This window comes from Talaromyces stipitatus, genomic scaffold, assembly GCF_000003125.1.
Source record: "Talaromyces stipitatus ATCC 10500 scf_1105507295511 genomic scaffold, whole genome shotgun sequence".
Lineage (NCBI taxonomy): Eukaryota > Fungi > Ascomycota > Eurotiomycetes > Eurotiales > Trichocomaceae > Talaromyces > Talaromyces stipitatus.
In genome coordinates this window covers 1,453,920-1,472,543 of record NW_002990119.1, presented here as the reverse complement: position 1 = coordinate 1,472,543, position 18,624 = coordinate 1,453,920, and the positions used below count along the sequence as shown (strand labels likewise).

General features: G+C 46.7%; 6 protein-coding genes across 6 annotated transcripts; 5 read left to right on the top strand and 1 right to left on the bottom strand.

The window, feature by feature from the left end:
• Positions 1–233: 233 nt before the first annotated feature.
• Positions 234–2,971, top strand: TSTA_102620 (anaphase-promoting complex subunit Apc5, putative). Its single transcript, XM_002486224.1, has 5 exons — positions 234–1,568; positions 1,619–1,742; positions 1,789–1,895; positions 1,946–2,082; positions 2,137–2,971. Exons 1-5 carry the CDS (start codon positions 339–341, stop codon positions 2,903–2,905), a joined length of 2,367 nt encoding a protein of 788 aa, XP_002486269.1. The 5' UTR covers positions 234–338; the 3' UTR covers positions 2,906–2,971.
• A 2,595-nt stretch (positions 2,972–5,566) lies between these two features.
• TSTA_102610 (uncharacterized protein) lies at positions 5,567–6,211 on the top strand (the record flags this gene model as incomplete). Its single annotated transcript, XM_002486223.1, has 3 exons — positions 5,567–5,572; positions 5,800–5,887; positions 6,093–6,211. 3 exons carry the CDS (start codon positions 5,567–5,569, stop codon positions 6,209–6,211), a joined length of 213 nt encoding a protein of 70 aa, XP_002486268.1.
• Positions 6,212–6,420: 209 nt separating this feature from the next.
• On the top strand, positions 6,421–6,720 carry TSTA_102600 (uncharacterized protein; the record flags this gene model as incomplete). Its single annotated transcript, XM_002486222.1, has 2 exons — positions 6,421–6,546; positions 6,670–6,720. The coding sequence occupies 2 exons, from the start codon at positions 6,421–6,423 to the stop codon at positions 6,718–6,720; spliced, it is 177 nt and encodes a 58-aa protein (XP_002486267.1).
• A 5,454-nt stretch (positions 6,721–12,174) lies between these two features.
• Positions 12,175–13,416, top strand: TSTA_102590 (complex I intermediate associated protein (Cia30), putative; the record flags this gene model as incomplete). The annotated part of the gene is made up of 2 exons (XM_002486221.1): positions 12,175–12,360; positions 12,431–13,416. The coding sequence occupies exons 1-2, from the start codon at positions 12,273–12,275 to the stop codon at positions 13,414–13,416; spliced, it is 1,074 nt and encodes a 357-aa protein (XP_002486266.1). The 5' UTR covers positions 12,175–12,272.
• A 640-nt stretch (positions 13,417–14,056) lies between these two features.
• Positions 14,057–16,000, top strand: TSTA_102580 (uncharacterized protein; the record flags this gene model as incomplete). The annotated part of the gene is made up of 2 exons (XM_002486220.1): positions 14,057–15,839; positions 15,888–16,000. The coding sequence occupies 2 exons, from the start codon at positions 14,057–14,059 to the stop codon at positions 15,998–16,000; spliced, it is 1,896 nt and encodes a 631-aa protein (XP_002486265.1).
• Positions 16,001–16,925: 925 nt separating this feature from the next.
• On the bottom strand, positions 16,926–18,336 carry TSTA_102570 (uncharacterized protein). Its single transcript, XM_002486219.1, has 3 exons — positions 18,170–18,336; positions 17,462–18,098; positions 16,926–17,412 (listed from the first exon to the last, which is right to left on the bottom strand). The coding sequence occupies exons 2-3, from the start codon at positions 18,011–18,013 to the stop codon at positions 16,990–16,992; spliced, it is 975 nt and encodes a 324-aa protein (XP_002486264.1). The 5' UTR covers positions 18,014–18,098; positions 18,170–18,336; the 3' UTR covers positions 16,926–16,989.
• Between the last annotated feature and the right edge of the window lie 288 nt (positions 18,337–18,624).

Below are 18,624 nucleotides of genomic sequence, written 5' to 3'. Positions count from 1 at the left end.
GTAGCGGGGCTTGCCGCATACAATTGATGCCTCTAAATTCAGGCTTCTAAATCGCGCTCTTGCCGACTCTTGGACTCGCGTTAATGAAGAACTTCAAAGAACTCAACAACAAAGACATTGCATGAGAAGAGCTTTCGGATACCTATATATCATGAAGATGTTACCATAGTTTGACGCGAATTGCCGACAATTTTAACTGCGAACACAGCTAACTTCATGAATGTTACTCTTTCTCCATACCGACATGCTACTGGTTGAGACAAAATAGTCCAGCATCAACAAAGACAAAGAAGCACAAGAATCCCTCGATTCAACGACCAAGATATGAGACACTCAGAATGAGTAGATATCTTACCCCTTCCAAGGTCACCTTACTATGTCTGGTGTCGCTATACGCCGACGGGATAGTCCCCAACACATCGGCTGTGCCTGTCCTGTCGTTTCTGATATCTCACATACTCCCCGCGCGACCTGGTGACTCGGACAAACCTCCTCGCGCATTCACTCGAGATAAGAAACATGCCGTCTCCATTGATGAATTGGAAGAAGTCCTTTCATACCACGCCTCTTCAATCCCGGGCCGTTCAGTATGGGACTTGCTACTACGAAAGATGTGGTCCCTAGACTGCTGTGATGCGCTGTTGAGCTTCTTTGCCGACATAAACAACATCGTCGAGAAGTCAAGAGAAGAGCAAATCCAGGACAGAGACAGAGGCATTGAGCATGTCAGTGATCGTATGCTTCTATCTCGGTCTTCTCCATTAGGCGCGTTTGTGCGTCGGGGACAGCTGGAGTTTACGCGTTTACAGTTTCATGATCAGGTCAAGTTATGGCGTGGATTTATCAAGTACCGCTTGCCGACGTATCGTGCTTGGGCTAGGCGACATCCCTCCGGCGGCGAATCGGCTGTTGATGCTAATTTGGCAGAACTCGGTCTTGACTCTGATAGTCATATTGGCCAGGTGGTTTATCGCAATATCGAGCATGACTCTGACGACGAAGCTGGTGTCAGCACCAAGGATGTCGAGCAACTGTTGAGCTTTCAAGTCGAGGAACTACAGAGAATTGGCGGGCGCGTACCGGATGAGGTTAGAAGTCAGCTTGAGTATATCATTTCGGCCGGAGTGACTGTTCCCAGCATGTCTCACTACATTCGCTTTCTGGATGCTTGGAAAGCAGGAGACTATCCTTCATCCTTTGATAATCTCCATCGATACTTTGACTATACGGTGCACAGCAGAGACCGCAGTTTCTATCAATATGCTCTACTCAATCTCGCCATTCTGCACGCTGATTTCGGCTCTTATGCAGAGGCTGTGTCAGCCATGCAAGAAGCTATTTCAATTGCTCGAGAATCGCACGATATGAGCTGTCTCAATTTCTGTATGAGCTGGCTGTATCATTTTGGGAAAGCTTTTCCAGAGGAAATGAAAGATGTGCAGAACACTGGCATGCTGGGTAGTGAGAAGGAAGGTCTTGCATTTCTCAAGGCTAAGGCTAAGGAGACTGAATCATGGGGCTTACTTAGTACCATGCATTTGAGTGAAGCGAAACTTGATCTGCAGAATGTAGGAACTCGATATAAAAATGAGCCTGGAAGCATACTAATTGAGAATAGGGAGAAAGCCTAGCGTCTGTCTTTGAGAACGTTGTTAGATCGTTTTACTTGAATGTGACTAGGAATCTGAGAACAGCCATGGGCCCGCAACTTCTCCTCGCGACGTCGTTATTCTCTCGCATAGGTAAGCAGGGTTTCATTCCCATGTGGATATCTGCTAATGAGCTTAGGGTTAACGCATATCGCTCTATTGCATTGCGACATCTTTCGTGAATGTTATGCGAAAGGATCACCTCTTGAAGACATGCTCAAAATAACCTATCGAAGCAGTCAACTGGTGAGAATGATGTCTTTCTTAATTAACTTGGGACTATGCTAATTCAATAGATATCCCATAGTGGTGGCTATAAACACGCAATCGCGCTGCTTGATGGTATAGCGCAGACGGACTTGCGGTCACTCAAAGCGAATCAATACTGGGCATATTACTCGGGCATCTTGAAACTACAGCGGCAGATACATAGGTGTGTTACGGTCTTGTCTTGAATTTACACTGAAATAATCTCATACTGTCTCAGAGATGACGCCGTTGCCGTAGAACATCTATTTGCCCAACTGCAAGACATCGGAATCCCCGACATTGACCTCGTCCTCCAGCTATCGTTTCTGGAGATTGAATTCCGCCTTCGAAAGGGCCATTACTCCCAGGCAATGGCGATAGTGGAAGGAATAGCACAAACAATGCAACAAGAAAACTTTGATGTCTTGACACAAATCCGATTACTGAGCTACAAAGCCAGAATCCTTGAAAAGACAGGTCTTCCACAACGGGGATTTTCCTTAGCCATGAGAGCTGCCAGTATTGCTCATCGATGTCGCGTCTTGCCGGGTTTATGGGAGGCAATCGGGGTGCTGGCCACTATACTCTTAAGTATGCGTGAATTCGAGGTTGCGGTAGAGATGATGGAGAGTATCATGCCTCAGGTTCTTGAATTAGATGATCGATATCTCACAGCACGATCATACTCGATCTTGGTGGATGCGAATATGGGCTTGGCCGGGGAATGTTTTTCCCCTTCTCCTTCTCTGTCTGACGACGACGAATCAGAAGGGGTGATAAATAAAGTCCCAGACCCGCTCAAGAAGAAGGAGTACGTGACTCGAGCATTGACATACATTGATTTCTCATATGATGAATACGAAGCTATTGAAGATTTACTAGGACAGTGTGAAATGATGGCCAAGAAAGCTACAGTTATGCATTTGTCGGGTGACCTGGTTCTGGCGAATGATTATGCGTCCAAGTACTTGGATTTGCGAAAGCAGGCTTTAAGTGAAAGGAGGTGATTGTATCTGTGTATTGTCTTACTGTCTAGATAGATTACAGAGCATGAGATGAAAGCCGTTGACCGAGTCTATGACCGGAATTTCCCGCTGAAACATCCATAATATTCAGTTCTGCTGCATTTGATCACCACATACTCATTTGTACTTGAGTATTGGTCTCATATTTCTGAGTGCCAGAGTTATCACCGACCCAGAAGTAGAGTCCGGTGTCCAGTGAAAAGTAGATAAGCCTGTTTGTAGCAGTCTGTATGATCAAAGAATCTCCCCACTTCAGTTCACAGCTACACCCTGGTATACGCCTGGTACAGGGCGTTGATTACCCCTTTTGTCACCGGTGATGACAGTGATAGAGGTAATGATGTTCATGGGTAGGACTATCTTTGACAATTCTTTGATATATATATATTCATTATTACTCGTATATCCCTCATCTAGATAGACACCGATGAAGATTTCTTTGATCAGAATGAAGTAGCTAGAACCAAGACCACATACCTGGCGGCATAACAATGACTATAACATATCAAACCTTTGCTGGATAAAAGAAACACTACCTATCTAAGTAAGCAACCACCGGGCGTAGAGAAGCACAAACTCTCACTCTTCACTTCGTTTGTTCATCTCATTTCTGGGCATGAAAGGTGAGGGATGGAAATAGAAGGCGGTGTTCACAGGGAGTAAGGAGGATTTTGTCTATAAAAAGGGGGTCAATTCCCCCTCGAGTTTCCTTCAAGATTCCCTCTCTATCTTCATCAATCATCAATTACAGAAAGGCCCGTCTTTCAAGTTGAAACCGAGACATCATCCTATCAACTATGAAGACGCAGTCCATTGGAAATAATATAAGCCATGGAACAGCTCAAAACCAGCATCATCCACTTACCAGAAAACTCCATTAAGGTCCGTTTCGAGTACCTCTTCACTACTACCATTCTCCAGTTAATGCGTGTCTCAGAGAAAGAGATAACTTTAGTCAAGACTGAGGGTCTTCTCGTTGACGGTTGTCAAATACAGAGATGGGATGAAGGATTTCCGCTTCCTGAGCACCAGGATGTGTTCATTCTCTAACCCATGCATGTTTGACAGGGAGCCGGGCAAGTTCCCCCTTGACCGGCCGTCTTTCACAATCGGCCCGAAGAAGAAAATTCTTTTCGTTTACGAAGACGGACATGACCTTCGTGTTGGAAATCGGTCAAAGAATGAGCAGATCTACGGTCGAACGATTCGTTCTCTGTCTGACCTAAAGAGTACCTGGTCGAAGAAGGCGAGACTCGGGAACTGGTTCAATGTTTCCTCAGTATGTTTATATACTTCAACCCCTTTTGCCATGTTGATTAGAGTTGCTGATTGTGATTGGGTAGAAGCAAGCCCAAGACCATGCATCCCGCTACATGGCTAGAGGCAAAAGACCTATCTGCAGATCAAGATACAATCGATGCATGTTAGATTTGACTCGAGCATATACGGTCTTTGAGACATTTCATGTCTCGTCCAGAAAACCAAGAAGCTGTGGTCATCTCCGACAACGCCTCCCATCGAACGGGTTCGAGTCTGATGGTAGGAAAGGTCTCGTACCGTAGCTGCGCATTCCTCTCAAGGCACCTGTATGACCGTTTTGAAGTAAGTGGCATTATGTGGTTGCGGATACGTCCAGGAACACTGACATGGTTCCGACCCACGTTTACAGGTAGGTAAAGCATGAAACCCCTATGGCCTAGAGTCCAAGAGATGAATCTGTTTCTAATGGGTTATTCCCCATTTTACTTCCAGGAATGTACAACCATGACAAACTTTTCTTACAATGGTCCCTGGTCGGATGTTCGCTGTCTACTTGTAGAATAGTGGCAATGAGCCTGACATGTTGATGTATTCCACCGCATAGAGGGTTCACCGACAGAACTTTGATATGAACAGGTGCCCTGAGCATCTGCAGAGGCTTGTCAGTAGATCTTGCATGGGTCACCCTCATCGGAAAAGCCGCCTGTCTTTCGTCCGCATACGGCTCCTTCTAAGATGATGTGGCTAGGGGCACCAAATCAATGGCGCTCAAATCAGAGCTCCTCTTTAGCACCTTTTCCTCCTCCTTCTTTGACCTAAGAGTGGAGGGTTTTTATCCTGATGGTCAGCCTCCAGGGTATAGCCAGTATTATGGGTATGCTTGTGCCGACTTCAATCTCATACCCCTCCAGCCATGCCTCGGTGGATGTATCTCGAGCTATTGGACCACTGAAAGACGTGATTTTTCAGTATGCTTGTGACCTATACATGTCATTTCTATCTACCCGTGACGCAGCTTACTGACCTTGCCTAGCCTGTACTCTGAGCACTGCCATGAATTCTTCGACGAGATCGATAATGCCATTTGCAATGCGAGGACACCGATGCAGCTTCAATGCCAGCAGTTAAGCATTTTTCTCCCTCAGGAAATCTGTATCATTCAACAGAAACAACTTGATTCTGAGCACATTGATAGCACGCACAGGCTATGGAGCTGTGTCTGGACAGGGAGATTGGACGGTGACTAGACAGCGGACAAGAAACGCGCCCATAGTCCTTGTCGAGGTGTCTGGCTATATTGCTGGTACGGCTTGCGGACTGACTACGCGAGATGACATTTCGATATATAGTCCGCCACCAAAGGAGATGGAATGCGCAACAGTCATGGACGTGAGTTATCTCTGACTGCTTTGCTGAGGCCCTTAATATACCGATGAAAAAGCAGAGGCCTATGGATCTGACTGACCTCTCATGTCGCCTCTACAGATCGTGATGGTCCTGCACACTACGTCCCCGTCAGATGATTGGAGCTATTTGTGTGAGCACTCGGCTTTTGCACACACTACCATCGAACGCTTCTCTAATTGTAGCAAGAAAACCATGTTGTTCAAGTCTAGTGGTCAAGCGCCGCTGACCTTAACGCTGTTGTCAATGCCACCATTGATAATGCCTTCGAGTCCTCGATAGATGACGTTGTGCAAGATCGTGTGTCTGTCGCCGGTAGATGCTGCAGCCAAAAAAGAGAAGTCCAGGAAAATTTCTAAGAAAAGCTGTGACAACGGAAAGCAGAGTGATCGTCGCCATCTTCACTCGCTCTTGGCTCTATCAACTATCGTCACGTTGTCGACCCTCATCGGGTCGTCTACTCCAATCCAACAAATCAATATGAGGCTCTACATCCTGTTCCTAGCCGCTCTTGCTCTCCGCGTTGCTGCAGCTCCCGTTGAAGTTGAAGCTCGCGAGGTTGTGGATCCTCCTGAGGACTTCGAAACCCGTGATAAGTGGTTGCTGGCCATTTCGGATACATAAGTGTTCAACTTAATTTGTTTCATGCGACATTGACGAAGCTTTGTGATCAAGAGAGCATTGGGACTACTGTCTGACGGATATCATTATCGACTTGGACAAAACACCATTGATACAAGTTAGCCTCACCCTGCGTTTGTGGCCGAGGATGTACCAGGGCCCGTGAGAGTAGGAGCCGCAATAGTAAGACTCGCAAGTACGTCTTAGACAACATGGAGAACGCACCATCGGACAATGCAGAGGGTTGGTTCGAACATGTCATTGTGCTGGATATCGCTATGGATATCGACACATCACCGATTACCAGGATGAGTCTTACTACAACCTGCGAGAACGGCGTAGGGTCCTCGCAAAGTAGGACTCGCAAGTACCATGAGATGGGAGCATGGAAGGCATTCACAAATTCCCTTCCGAAAACTATTCCACGATGTATGGGACGCTGCAACCAGTCCCGTTTACAGAGTGACCCGGAGTTGAAGTGTGTCCGCGAGTTTTGCCAAGCAATCCAATGAGGCACAGATCACTAATCAACTCATGCCTGGTGCTCTCCGATTTGGATATCAAGCTTGTCGACGGAACATGAATATGACTATAAAGCGATGTGTCCACACTGCACCTGGCGGCATGCACGAGATAATGCTCATTAAGACTCGACCCTTGATCTACTGCTGATGGGTGCTATCACAATCGGCAACCTTAGTAGTAGCTGGTTGCCAGAATCTCTTCAGAGTAGCAAGCCGTTTAGTGCTGACTCTGATTGTTGCGAGGTGACTTTTATCGCTTCGTGGTTGATCACGAGCGGTAAATCACTACTGGAGTAACAGTAACAAAAATCCCACCCTGGGAGCAAAGACAATGCTGACGACAGCTGTGATAAAGACAACAGACAAGAAAAGACGATGGACTCACCCTAAACACTGCGATTATCCTTATCCTCCAACGTATCGCAGGTCTCACTAGAACCTCGTGAGGGAGTCCCCAGAATGTCGTGGTGGCGGAATGCACAGCGTGGTTATAGGTTTGTTCGCATATTCATATGACTTTGATCACTCACTAACGTCTGTTCTGAGATAAATTAGTGAGGTGATGTCAGAATTTCATGCGAAAGCGTGTATCGATTTGACCATGAAATTCGCCTATCGAGGAGTTTAAAGATCACAATGGCACCGATAACGCCTCCATGTCTGTTGCCCATAGTCGGTTGTAACAGCATCCCAAAGTTACGGTACCTGCATCCTAGAAGCAAGTACCACAACGGGCTGGCGGTGATCTTTCCATCGGAGCGTGCCGCTATAGTTTCAACCGCTCACCAAGTATGTACAACTCCTCATCTGGTTTAGGTATCTCACTAACATGTCATTATTAAATTAGGTGCCCGCCAAAGAATAGACCTAAGCCCGATTCTGGCTCATCGTCGAGTTTCAAGACGACACCTATACCGATAAGGGCGCATATACCAGTCCCACGGGACAAATTAACTACTCCAATTTCAACTTCATCTTCATCTTCAACGAGGCGAATGCACGTTTCCAGCTGGATGGAAGTTGACAACCATCCGTCGACGGGATGGGTTACAAGCAGGCACTGTAGGTGGATTGATACGAATACTTATACTGCGGACAAAAGAAGAAAAAAACCGAGGAGTCGGGAATGATTGTACATTGTTATTCAACACTGTATGCATTATTCTTCCACCCATGCTTGATTATACTTGACTTGACTTTGACTTCGCATACTAAAAATCAATAGACTCCAGTCGGATCGGTGTCTTTGGCTTCTTTCTTCAAATTCAAGCTCAAAGAGTACAAATCCCCTCGTTACTTACTACCTCTGGATATTGTCAAGGATGCCAATTGTGTTTTGAAGCAGTCTAAATGATCTGGGTTCGTCCAGCTCGACGGGATCTGGCTCTGCCTTACATTGCTCCTGTCTATGGGACTGAGAACGAGCTTCTGGTAAGTTATATTAGCGATGATATTGGACTATACAAATGGTGATAGAGAACATGTCCAGTATTTTCCCATCTCATTGGTCAGATCTCAATATGGCATACAAGCAAGTCATCCAATTCACCTGCCGGACATTACCGCACCACCTTCTGAGGAAGAGGAGGCAAATCTGTTCAACCATACCGTGACCGGTGATTATCTAGGTATCAAGACTTTTATTGTAGGGTGCCAGAGTTTTATCAAACGCTCCTAGTTGGAAATGATGTGAGGCCATGCAACAGCTCAGATCACTCCAATATCACTTACCAGAAAGCCCCATCATGGTCGTTTCGTTTTTGATCAAACGGTATTGTGAGTGACAACCCCGGAAAATCTAATCAATCAACCATGCTCTTGATCAGAGAGATACTTGAGTCAACAAATACGAAAAGTTGCATCACACCACCCACCCTCGATCTTTGTCGGGCCCGACTGTACTCCTTCCTTTTGTTGCGGCCGGTACTCACGAGCCCTATCAGAGGAAGAAACATGGGGGTTGTGTCCACCAAATGTAACAAGCTCGTGTGCTGGGTCCGACAACCACATTCCCCCGCAAATGGACATGATTATCCTAGTTTCATGAATGGAGGGCCTGCCCTTTTGTCCGCATCATACGGCGCCTCTGCCAAAGATGATGTCGATAGCTTGGAGCTCAAATCAGAGCTCACCTATAGCACCATTCCCTCTCCCACCTTTGGCTGCGTGACCACACTGGAGCGTTAAGCCTACCAACCATGCTGTTGATAACTGTGCGAGTCAATGAACATGAGAAGTTACATCAAACTGCCAACCTCAGTCTTTGTTAGGCATAACTGTAATATTTCCTCCTATCGCGCCCTGTCAGTGGTACGAGTACTCTCAAATGGCGATGCATGGGGTTCGTGTGCTCCAAATGCTAAATGAATTCCAACGCATACGCTGTGTGTCAGTGGCACTTCTCAAAAAAGCATACGAAATCTGAAGCGAGAAATGACTAGTTGTTGATTCCGAGATGCATGGTAGAGCAACCCCAGACTGAAGAAAGGTATCTTTCGTGTCAAGGACTCAGAATGGTTAGACCTGCATCGAGGCCCCTCGCCATGGCTATCAGTGCCTGTCAGTCAGCAATATGCGTCAAATTGCCTATATAAACCACACAAATTACCACCCCATAACGGAGCCTCGTTTTTGGTCGAACGACATAATTTCCGGTTCTCACAAATGCAATCTCCAACGCATACATCGACAAAGCTTTCTAAACCAGCTAGAGGAACACTGGCGACAACATCAAGAACAACAGGGCCAACAGCAACCTGGACAGGCACCAGGACAGACACCAGAACAAACTCCCGGACAAGCACTTGTGTCCATGGTCATATCTACCTCCGTCCCAGCTTCATCAGCCCTCTCGCGCTGCTGCCGGTCCCACTGAAAATATGCCCTTTCCGACGCACAAAGTCCGAAGCCAGACATGCATGGCAGTTGATTCCGCGATGCATCCTTGAATACCTAGGTTGAAAGAGACTATTCTGGGTCCCATGGATTTCGAATGGTTGGATTTTCGTCGAGAGCCTCCTGCTGGCCTCGGCATGGCCATCAATGCTCAAAAGACTACTTGAATCAACGGCCACACCATTGGAGATTCCATTCGCCAGGCTAATGGTGAGTCGGGTCATCAGACAAATGGTGAATCCAGCTCGTTTCCGTCCCTCCTTTGTCCGGAAAACACTCAATGTATGCAGATAATGTATTCATATTCCATTGGGATATCACCCTCTTTATCTAAGCATGAGCCATATTGGGGCAGAGTAAAGACGACAACGTGAACTCACGAAGGAGCTGAAACGGTGGGATTATGGTAAAGCCACAATCGGCGTCTCATAACTGCAGACGGACGAGGACCGTTGCCTACAATGATGTCTTTCGGCAGACAATGCAGTTGTATAAAGGAGAGGAAAAAGATGACGCTCGCCGGCGATAACCAGTGCGGCCCTGGGAGTCAGCTGCAAATGGACGGGCCATGGTCCGGAAAAAGGGGAGCAAAACTCATGGCCGTCAGCACGAAAATGTTGGGTCAGCCTGGATCCTTGGCTAGGAAGAATAAGACAAGTGGGAACTGGTATTGAAAGAACTTCGGCTGTCTGTCCGATCGACTCAAGCGTATAGGTCGAACAACAATTTCGTCTCAAATTTTCGTGGATCGGAATACGGAGTCCACCTCCATGAGGTCAAATGAATTCATAAAAACCGTGGATTACGGCGAAGAAAATGAACCGTGAGCAACAGCGCCTGATAGATTATGGCATGACCTCAGACCTGATGTCGGTAGATACCATATCGGAACTAGGATCAAGAGGGCTTCGACTGTCTGTCTGATTCACTTGAGACTTTAAGTCCAATGGCAGTTCTTGTGACGGTTGTGGCTCACCAGCGCGACTAAGTTAAGCAGTGGCTGACGGCCCTGACCAGCGGTAGGGCTTTCTCGTCACGAAGCCCCAAAGGACAAAGTTTTTCTTTGTATGAGTCCATAACTTGACTTTTAGTTTTCTTCCTCTCCCCATACACAATATTCTTGTCGATAGGTTACCCCGGGTCAATATATTGTTAGGATTGAGCAAGCGTCACAGTTTTGTCCGTTCCGGATTATAGTGGATCGCAACACGGGGTGGGTGACTTGCAGCTCAGACCCTGAAGTGAGCTAGTTTACTGCTTCTCAGACTAGCTCGCTATGACGTTTATTAGTTGCAAGGAGTTTTTTAGATACACCGAAGCCGGACCCTTCGACCTCGACATGGTGGAACTCGGGATGATGACCAGCAGCTGTACCCGGTGGTGATGAAACTCATCATCAGGTTTATTCTATCTCAGCATCTACTCTCTCTCGACGAGGAGAGGGGACATAAAGGACTCGACTGTCTGGGTAGTTGGTAGCTCCGAGGATGTTGATACAGGCGATCTGGACTACCTCTGAAGAGCAGGTACGACGATGCTCTATCAATCCTGCCACAAAGGAACGCGAAGCGCAATTATCAGCCAGAAATATGTCTAAAAAATGCGTTTATGGGTTACCCAGGCTCATACTCATTGACGGGGCCTCGTTTCTGGTCGAGTAATCACTGATCAGACATCATGGATGGCCAGGCTGCCACGAACCAGCCAGTCCCGCCTCAACAGCAACCTTCCTTGATGTGACAGTTGGATAGGACGTGAAGGCTGTGACGGCGTAATGAGGCGATCGGTATACTACTGGGCGGTGAAGTTAATGATGGGAACAGTTACTGAATTAGGAACCGACGCACACGGGATAGTATTATACGGGGGATTGGGCGTAGCGAGTTTGCTTTCTTCTTCTTCCTTTTCTCATGCTTGATATTCTCAGTAGATACGCAACTCTGTATGCAGCGCTGGATAGTTCGAATACGTGAGATTGGCATCGTCACACTTGATCCGTGCAGATCAACTAGAAAAGCTACTCATTTGAAAAATGCTTAGAAATCCCAGTACAAACAGCTCGTCCGCGGCTTATAGGATGTTCAAAATTCTCGCGATCTGTCGACCGACGAGTTTCGAAATACACAAATGAAGAGGATGCAGCTGTTCAGGAATAAGATATTTTCCGGTTATCAACAATTCCGGGCCAGGCACATGTCTATCTCTTGATTCATTTATGGATGTAGCAATATGCCACTTTTGCCTTGTCATACTGTTCTGTATCTCTGCTATTGAGGAGCGCGGCGTGTCAAAAGGAATTATTTGTACTATACCTTTCCTCTTTGTCCAGTCTCAGTGGATAATCACGTAACAGCCTGATGGTATGGCCTCCTATTAGATGTAAAGGTATAATTGAGCAATCGATATGTGCAAGTCGCAAGAAAAAGTTCTACACTTAGCTGTACATAACTGCGCTAGGGTTAGGGCAAGACTCTTATCTTAGCGCAATCAATCGTACGGCTTGGCATCACTTTATTTCGTCGTCATTCAACATCATATCAACTCATCGGCTTCATCATTGAACACTTTTCTCCCTCTTATTGTATAATAATTTGATTCAGATATTTGAGATGTACTGAGTGCCGAGTGCCTTGCGGATTATCACAATGATTCCCACAGCACGTTGCTTGGCTGCGAAGCCACCTAGCTTCTTCAAAAAAAGCACCGAAGAGTTTAGCCGGTTGACGCGCATTGGTATTTTCATTTCCTTCCTTTCCTCTGCGATTTTCTATTCTTCAGGATCAGGGACTGATAAAATGTCTAGCATGGAACGCAGAAGCCCTCACTACACCGACAAAACCATACAAACTCCTCGACTTCGAAAATGAATCTACCGTCGCATCCTGCAAAACCATGGCTGACCGCGCTGTTGGCGGTTTCAGTAAAGCCGACTTAGATTTCGTCACAGCGACTGCGAACGAGCCTGCGCATGCACGATTCCACGGCAGTATATCGACAAAACTCCCCAACAATTGGCGTGTTGAGCGTACGGGATATGCGGCTTTTCGAAACAGGGATAGAGGATACTGGCTATTTGGGCGCTTATTCTGGGATGTTGATCCATATACATACCTTGCTTTACGGGTGAAGAGTGATGGGAGGAGATATACAGTCAACATTCAGTCGGATTCGATTGTGGAGACGGATATTCATCAGCATAGATTGTATACAAGACATCATCGGGTATATCAACGGCAACAAGAGGCACTTTCGAGCCCATCAGCGGCTGCAGCAGAGTCATCAGAAGTTGGCGATATTAACGACACGTTATATCCGGGTGGTATCCCACCGTCATTATCAGACATCCCTCCCGCAGAGACGATTATAAGTGCAACAACATCTGGTACATCAGGATGGGAGACAGTCCTATTACCACTCCAATCCTTCGTTCGCACAAACCACGGCATGATCGTTGAACCTCAACATTCACTACTGAAAAACAGAATAAAATCTATTGGTATTGGTCTTACGGATCGTGTTGAAGGTCCCTATGATTTGCGTATTCATCGTATTTGGGCTACGAATGGTTTGAGTGAGGAGGAGCTTGAGGAGGAAAAAAGGATATGTGGCGAGAATGCATTACCGGTTGATGAGGGTGTAAGGACTTTGTGGGGGTCGAAAAAGGAGGCTTTCCCTACGGCAGAGTCAGAGTTGGAAGCTCAGGAGCAGGAGAAGAAGCAAAGAACCAAGGCAGAGAAGAAGGTATCTGGGACAAAGGGATTGAAGGGGTTGAAGGAAGAATGGAGCTGATAGTATAATTGTAGCTATATGTCAGTCACTTACTCGACTTGTACAATCAATACAGTTCTTGACTCAAGCAATTTCGAAGTGTATACTAGTTTCTAAACCCCTGAAGAATCTCTGTTGAACTTACAGTGTGCCGTCTCGTTGCCATTCAAGGATCTAGTCAGCTCATCATCCAATGCTGTTGAAGTACTGCCATAAAGAACGGTTGATCTTGAAACTGATATTAGACCTCTTTGTTTCTCATAATAAACTGCTGAACATGAACAGATGGCCTGCAAATAAGCTTGTTAAGGTGGAAGAGACATATCATAGCTTCTCACTGTAAGAGTATACTGTCTATATAGACAACTACGTTTAGGATATCTGCCTGAGTGCCTCAAAGTGAGATTATTTATCAAACAGTGAATTGTTTGTATTTCTCCTGAGCACTCCCAACTCCCAACTTAGTCAGCTGACATGATTGCCCAGTTGATATTTTTCTTCATCCCCATCCCCTCCTACGAAAAATTTCTTCCCTTTGACAACTTTGCTTTGTGTGTCTTGTTTGCATCCTTCACGACTTCATTCTCAATCCTTCTTTCTCCCTCACGACAACATCATCTTACCAGCACAGCCGCTGTATCATGCGGCAAAGCAACTCACGATGCCTTCCTTAAAGCCCAACAAGACAGGTAAAAAGGGACGTGGCTTGGGGGCCTTAAGCGAGTCAAGCGAGGCTCATCCCACAGAAAACTCTTCTTCCTCGAGTCTGACCTCGTCTTCTCGTCCTCCTGCAACCTCTGCAATCTCTTCAAATTCCATTGCACGTTCATTCTCAACTCATCCTGTTTCCCAACCTCAGATACAATCTCATCACATTTCATCACCTAGTCCAGTTTCAACTGGCTGTTGCTCCCAGTGTACCAAGTCTCGACTGTCTTCCTCATCGACTCGACCTTCTTCGTCTCGATCTACCCATTCTCATATCTCTCCCTCATCAGCAGGACCATCATCTCGTCCTCGCTCACTAGCATCTTCTTCTCGTGCTCGTTCTTCTCACATTTCTCCAAACCCCCTTATTCCCTCACTTTCCACCACTCCACGTCGTCCACCAGGTTCTCGCCGACGTCGTCGTGTCAGCCCCTCTTCCAGTCGTAAGGACGCAATGGCTCCTGCGTCTAAGTCCACTTTTGGCGGAGTCCTCACTGATAACGAGCTTGGTAACTTGCAATACCAGCTTAAGTTACGTACCATGGAGCTTCACCCAGACCAGTGGCCTGCTGAGGCGTTCCCAGCTGCATTGCGTTCTTTAATCAACAGTAACGCTTCTGAGCTTTCCAAGGTCGTGTTCATCAACAAGGGCCATCTCTACCTGCTCATGAAAACAATGACAGAGGACGTCAAAGATGAACGCAGCAACGTGCAACTGGTCATGCTGAAGCCTGTTCCTTCCGCCGTCTTTCAAAACGACATCGTCTGGGATTGGAACATCGCCCCTCACTGTCGCTTCACTCATCTCGAAGCTCAGCAGACTCTCATCCTCCACATTGCGAAGGAGACGCGTTATATGGAATCATTGCCTGCGTCTGAAATGATCTATGATGACACCGATATGGGAGTTCAGGGTCATGCTTTGGGCCGTTTCAAGTACGGTCTCAACAAAAATTTGGTTGCAATGGGCATCTCCGGAGAGGAGTGGGAGTTCGTCTACAACCAATCCCGTTACAGCCGTGGTGCCATCATCCTCGACGGAAATCCAGCTGCTCACGAATCAACTCACTCTTGTGATCGCATGTTCATCCCACGTAGCAACTGCAGTCTCCAAGTTGATGCAAACCAGAAGCCTTGGCCCACTTTGGTCGTTGAGACAGGCCCTGCGTATTCCAACACTGCTTCACGCTTGTATCTCCAATACTGCGCTGACTGGTGGTTCACTCAGAGCCAAGGTGCTACCAAGTACGTCGTGATCATGTACTTCAATTACGCACGAGTGGAAACCATCGCCGAGCTGTGGGTTTCAGAATCTGTCCCACCATACACCAAGTCCCTTGTTCAAACCGTCGTCGTTAATCTCCAGAAAGACAACAAGGGTAAAATCCACATCATCGTGACTGGTGAGCCTATGAAATTCGACTTTGAGACCTTGATGGCTCGCAAGAAGCGTGAAGGCGAGAAGGACATCGTCTTCGACAAAGGACTCATGAACGGATGGGGGAATGCCTTCCAGTGTCCCTGGCCCAATCTCGGTCCCAAGCGTCGCAACAACATGAAGATGTCTGGTATTAGTATGGAAACCGCCCGCCAGATCCTCGGGTGTCCCCTCGAAAGCGTCAAAGAACAGCTTGGTCCTGCATTGACTGAGGCGTTGGAGAGGGCTGAGAAGTTCTCCAAGACCGTCAAGGCGGGGGCCAATATCCCCAAATCGCGCATGAAGGTCACTTTGACTCGTAAGCCAGCTGACAAGGTGGTATCCGACCCAGATGTTGGAGAGAAAGAGGGTGGTGGTGAGGAAGAGAAGAAGGTCGGGGGTAAGTTCGACCGAGAAGAGCAGCAGATCCCGGTGGACCTATCCATCGAAGAGGCCATGGTAATCATGGCCAAGAAGTGAGGTTCGCCTCACTTCTCTATGACTTCTTTCTTTTCCTTTCTCTGTTTTCTAGTGACTAAAGTGTGAGTATGATGACGATTTGTGAAGCACTCTGGTTTCCTTTTTTTCTTGTTTTGAGTCATGATTTCTTTTTGTTCATCTTGGAATGTTTTTGTCTTGAAAACTAAAGACAAAAACAAAAAAGGAAGGTTGGGAGGAGCGCGCCGGAGTTAAAAAGTCTGATCACTAGGACCAGACTAAAAAGGAACTCATCATATTCGTCGATGATCTCGTTCTTGTGCGTTCGAATCATAGGCGTTGTAGACTGTAGATGACTTCGGAGGCTGATTGAACGTATGGTCGAGTAGTGATGTTGTATCGGAAGGCTGTCAAGGAATGAAAGAGTATGTCGATCGATAGATAGGATAGTTGTATTGTAGTTGACTCTCGAGGTTGATCGAGGGTATCCAAGAGTGGTGATATCTGTATTGGGAGACCTACTGAGAAGTGGAAAGAAGCTATACTGATCAATTGATTTACTGTACTCGACACGACTCCCGACGGATATCGAAGACATGGTCAAATGGTATTATTCGTATTTAATGGCTTCCAGAGGACTAGACGGAAAATTTGACATGTTGATAGGATACTGTATTGGAGTTGGCTCTAGAGATCGATCCAGGATAGTCTTGAGTGATGACATTCGCATTGTAAGGCCTCTGGAGGAGTAGGAGAGAAGTTTGACTGCTCGATAGGATCTGTATTCGAGGTCTCTGGGCATACATATCAATCTCGCAAATTCGGTACTTGAAGATGGACCTGGAGAGCCTGGGGTTAGTGGATATTCTCGCGAGCAGTATAAGTATTGTACAGTTAGTTAGAGGCCTCTGTATTAGGTATAATCCTTCTCGCACAAGTATGAGCATTATGAATTCGGAGGACCCCGTAGATGGTAATGCCCCTTGTACTTGAGTAAGTATAAAGTAAGAATACAAGCAAGATTACTTAGGCTATGAAGCAGCCAATCGTTTCATCTCCTCCTCTTTCATCGCAGCCTGGGCACGCAATCGCTCAGGAACAACCATCTCCCTCTCGCCAACGATTTTCCAATCGTCAAGTCGATCAACACCCAGGGATTGTAGTGTCTTACGCTCGACGAGGCTGGAGTCATTTGGGTTCTGGCGGTCGAATCGAAAAGGTTCCCTCAACATGACGGGCGGATTGGTAATAATTCGTGGGATGCGCAGCGTGTTGACTGATGCGGAGTGAACCATCAACGGATGGAGGAGTATAACGTCGCCGGTTTTACCTGTCATTTCGTGGAACTCGGAGCATTGACTGATGATTCGTGTGTAGAAACCATCCTTGTATTCGCCCTCAAGTTGACCGCCGCGAGGAACCATATGTGGTGAGACCCCTTCGGGATGGTTATACTGAGATGTATTAGCAATGAAGTGTCAATGAGGACAGATATTAACTCACCAAATGTTTCGCCATGTAGGGAATGGAGTCCGGACAAATCACCGTTCCACCAGCATGCTCGACGATATCATTAAAAAGCGGAATGACCAGTAGACCTTGCTCACACGAATCCAGGAAATGAATAAAGAAATCCCCATCGACATGCCATCCATACAATTCCTTTGGATGCGGCCATTCTTTCCCTTCAGCCTCCTTGGTACCCAAATTCACGATAAATGCATCATTCCATACTGCAGCCTCATCCAAAACCCGGTCCTCACCACCGACAACTTCACAGATCGCTGCCCACGCCTTTGGGGCGAATGTCTTGACAGGTTCATGTCGATGCGGGGGCATGTGGATTCTCTCGGATGTCCACGTTTCTTTATCAGTGGGCGAATAACCCAAGCGTGTCCAAATATCTTTGGTCCATTCGGCAGCTTTTTCACGAGTGAAGCAGTCAGGGACTCGGAGATAGCCGTATTTCATGAAATGATCTTTTTGCTCTTGGGTGAGCTTGTATTTGGTATTGCCAGCCATTGCGTTTAGTTTCTTCTTGACTCGGTCAAACATTGTTTTGACTCGAGGATAGTGAAGGAAAGCCGTACAGTGACAGAGAAGTTCACTCAGACATGGGCCCAACGTTGATATCGCCAGACTTGTCGTCCACTTGATCAGAGTAAGGTTCTTTTTGATAAGGTTGTTGATTGAAAGCGATGAAGGACGTACCGGAAACTTAGACCCCACCACGTCGTTGTCAACGCTCCGCAAGAATCGACTCGTTCTCGCCAGATTCACAGTTCTTGAGTTGATCCTGTCAATCCTACTATATATCAAACACGGCAATGAATCACTAGAAGAAAATAACGATGGAATAGATATAAACGTTGGCTGGTAGAAAGAGTTGGAAGAGTGATGTTTCTGCCGGTAGGCGGTTGCTTGGTGAGTGGGACATCGCTTCTTCCCCCAGAGTATGCCAGACATATACCTCAACCAACATACTCACTTCCTCATTCTTTCTTTTTCGACGCGAACACTGGCAGCATTTATCGATCATTATTCTTTGCATTCGTTGAAAAGCAGGAATTGTTACGTTCGAAATGGCTGCAGCCTGATACGACTTTCAGAGATATACCTTGGAATGGACTTAGGGTTCTGATGGACTGAGCGGAAGTAGTCAACAG

Bases quoted from the DNA above. Each gene is read 5' to 3' on its own strand.
- TSTA_102620 (XM_002486224.1), top strand. From the start codon at position 339: ATGAGTAGATATCTTACCCCTTCCAAGGTCACCTTACTATGTCTGGTG. The intron at 1,743-1,788 runs GTAAGCAGGGTT...TAATGAGCTTAG, and splicing joins GTCGTTATTCTCTCGCATAG to GGTTAACGCATATCGCTCTA. The intron at 2,083-2,136 runs GTGTGTTACGGT...ATACTGTCTCAG, and splicing joins CTACAGCGGCAGATACATAG to AGATGACGCCGTTGCCGTAG.
- TSTA_102570 (XM_002486219.1), bottom strand. From the start codon at position 18,013: ATGTTTGACCGAGTCAAGAAGAAACTAAACGCAATGGCTGGCAATACC. The intron at 17,413-17,461 runs GTGAGTTAATAT...AATACATCTCAG, and splicing joins CCTACATGGCGAAACATTTG to TATAACCATCCCGAAGGGGT.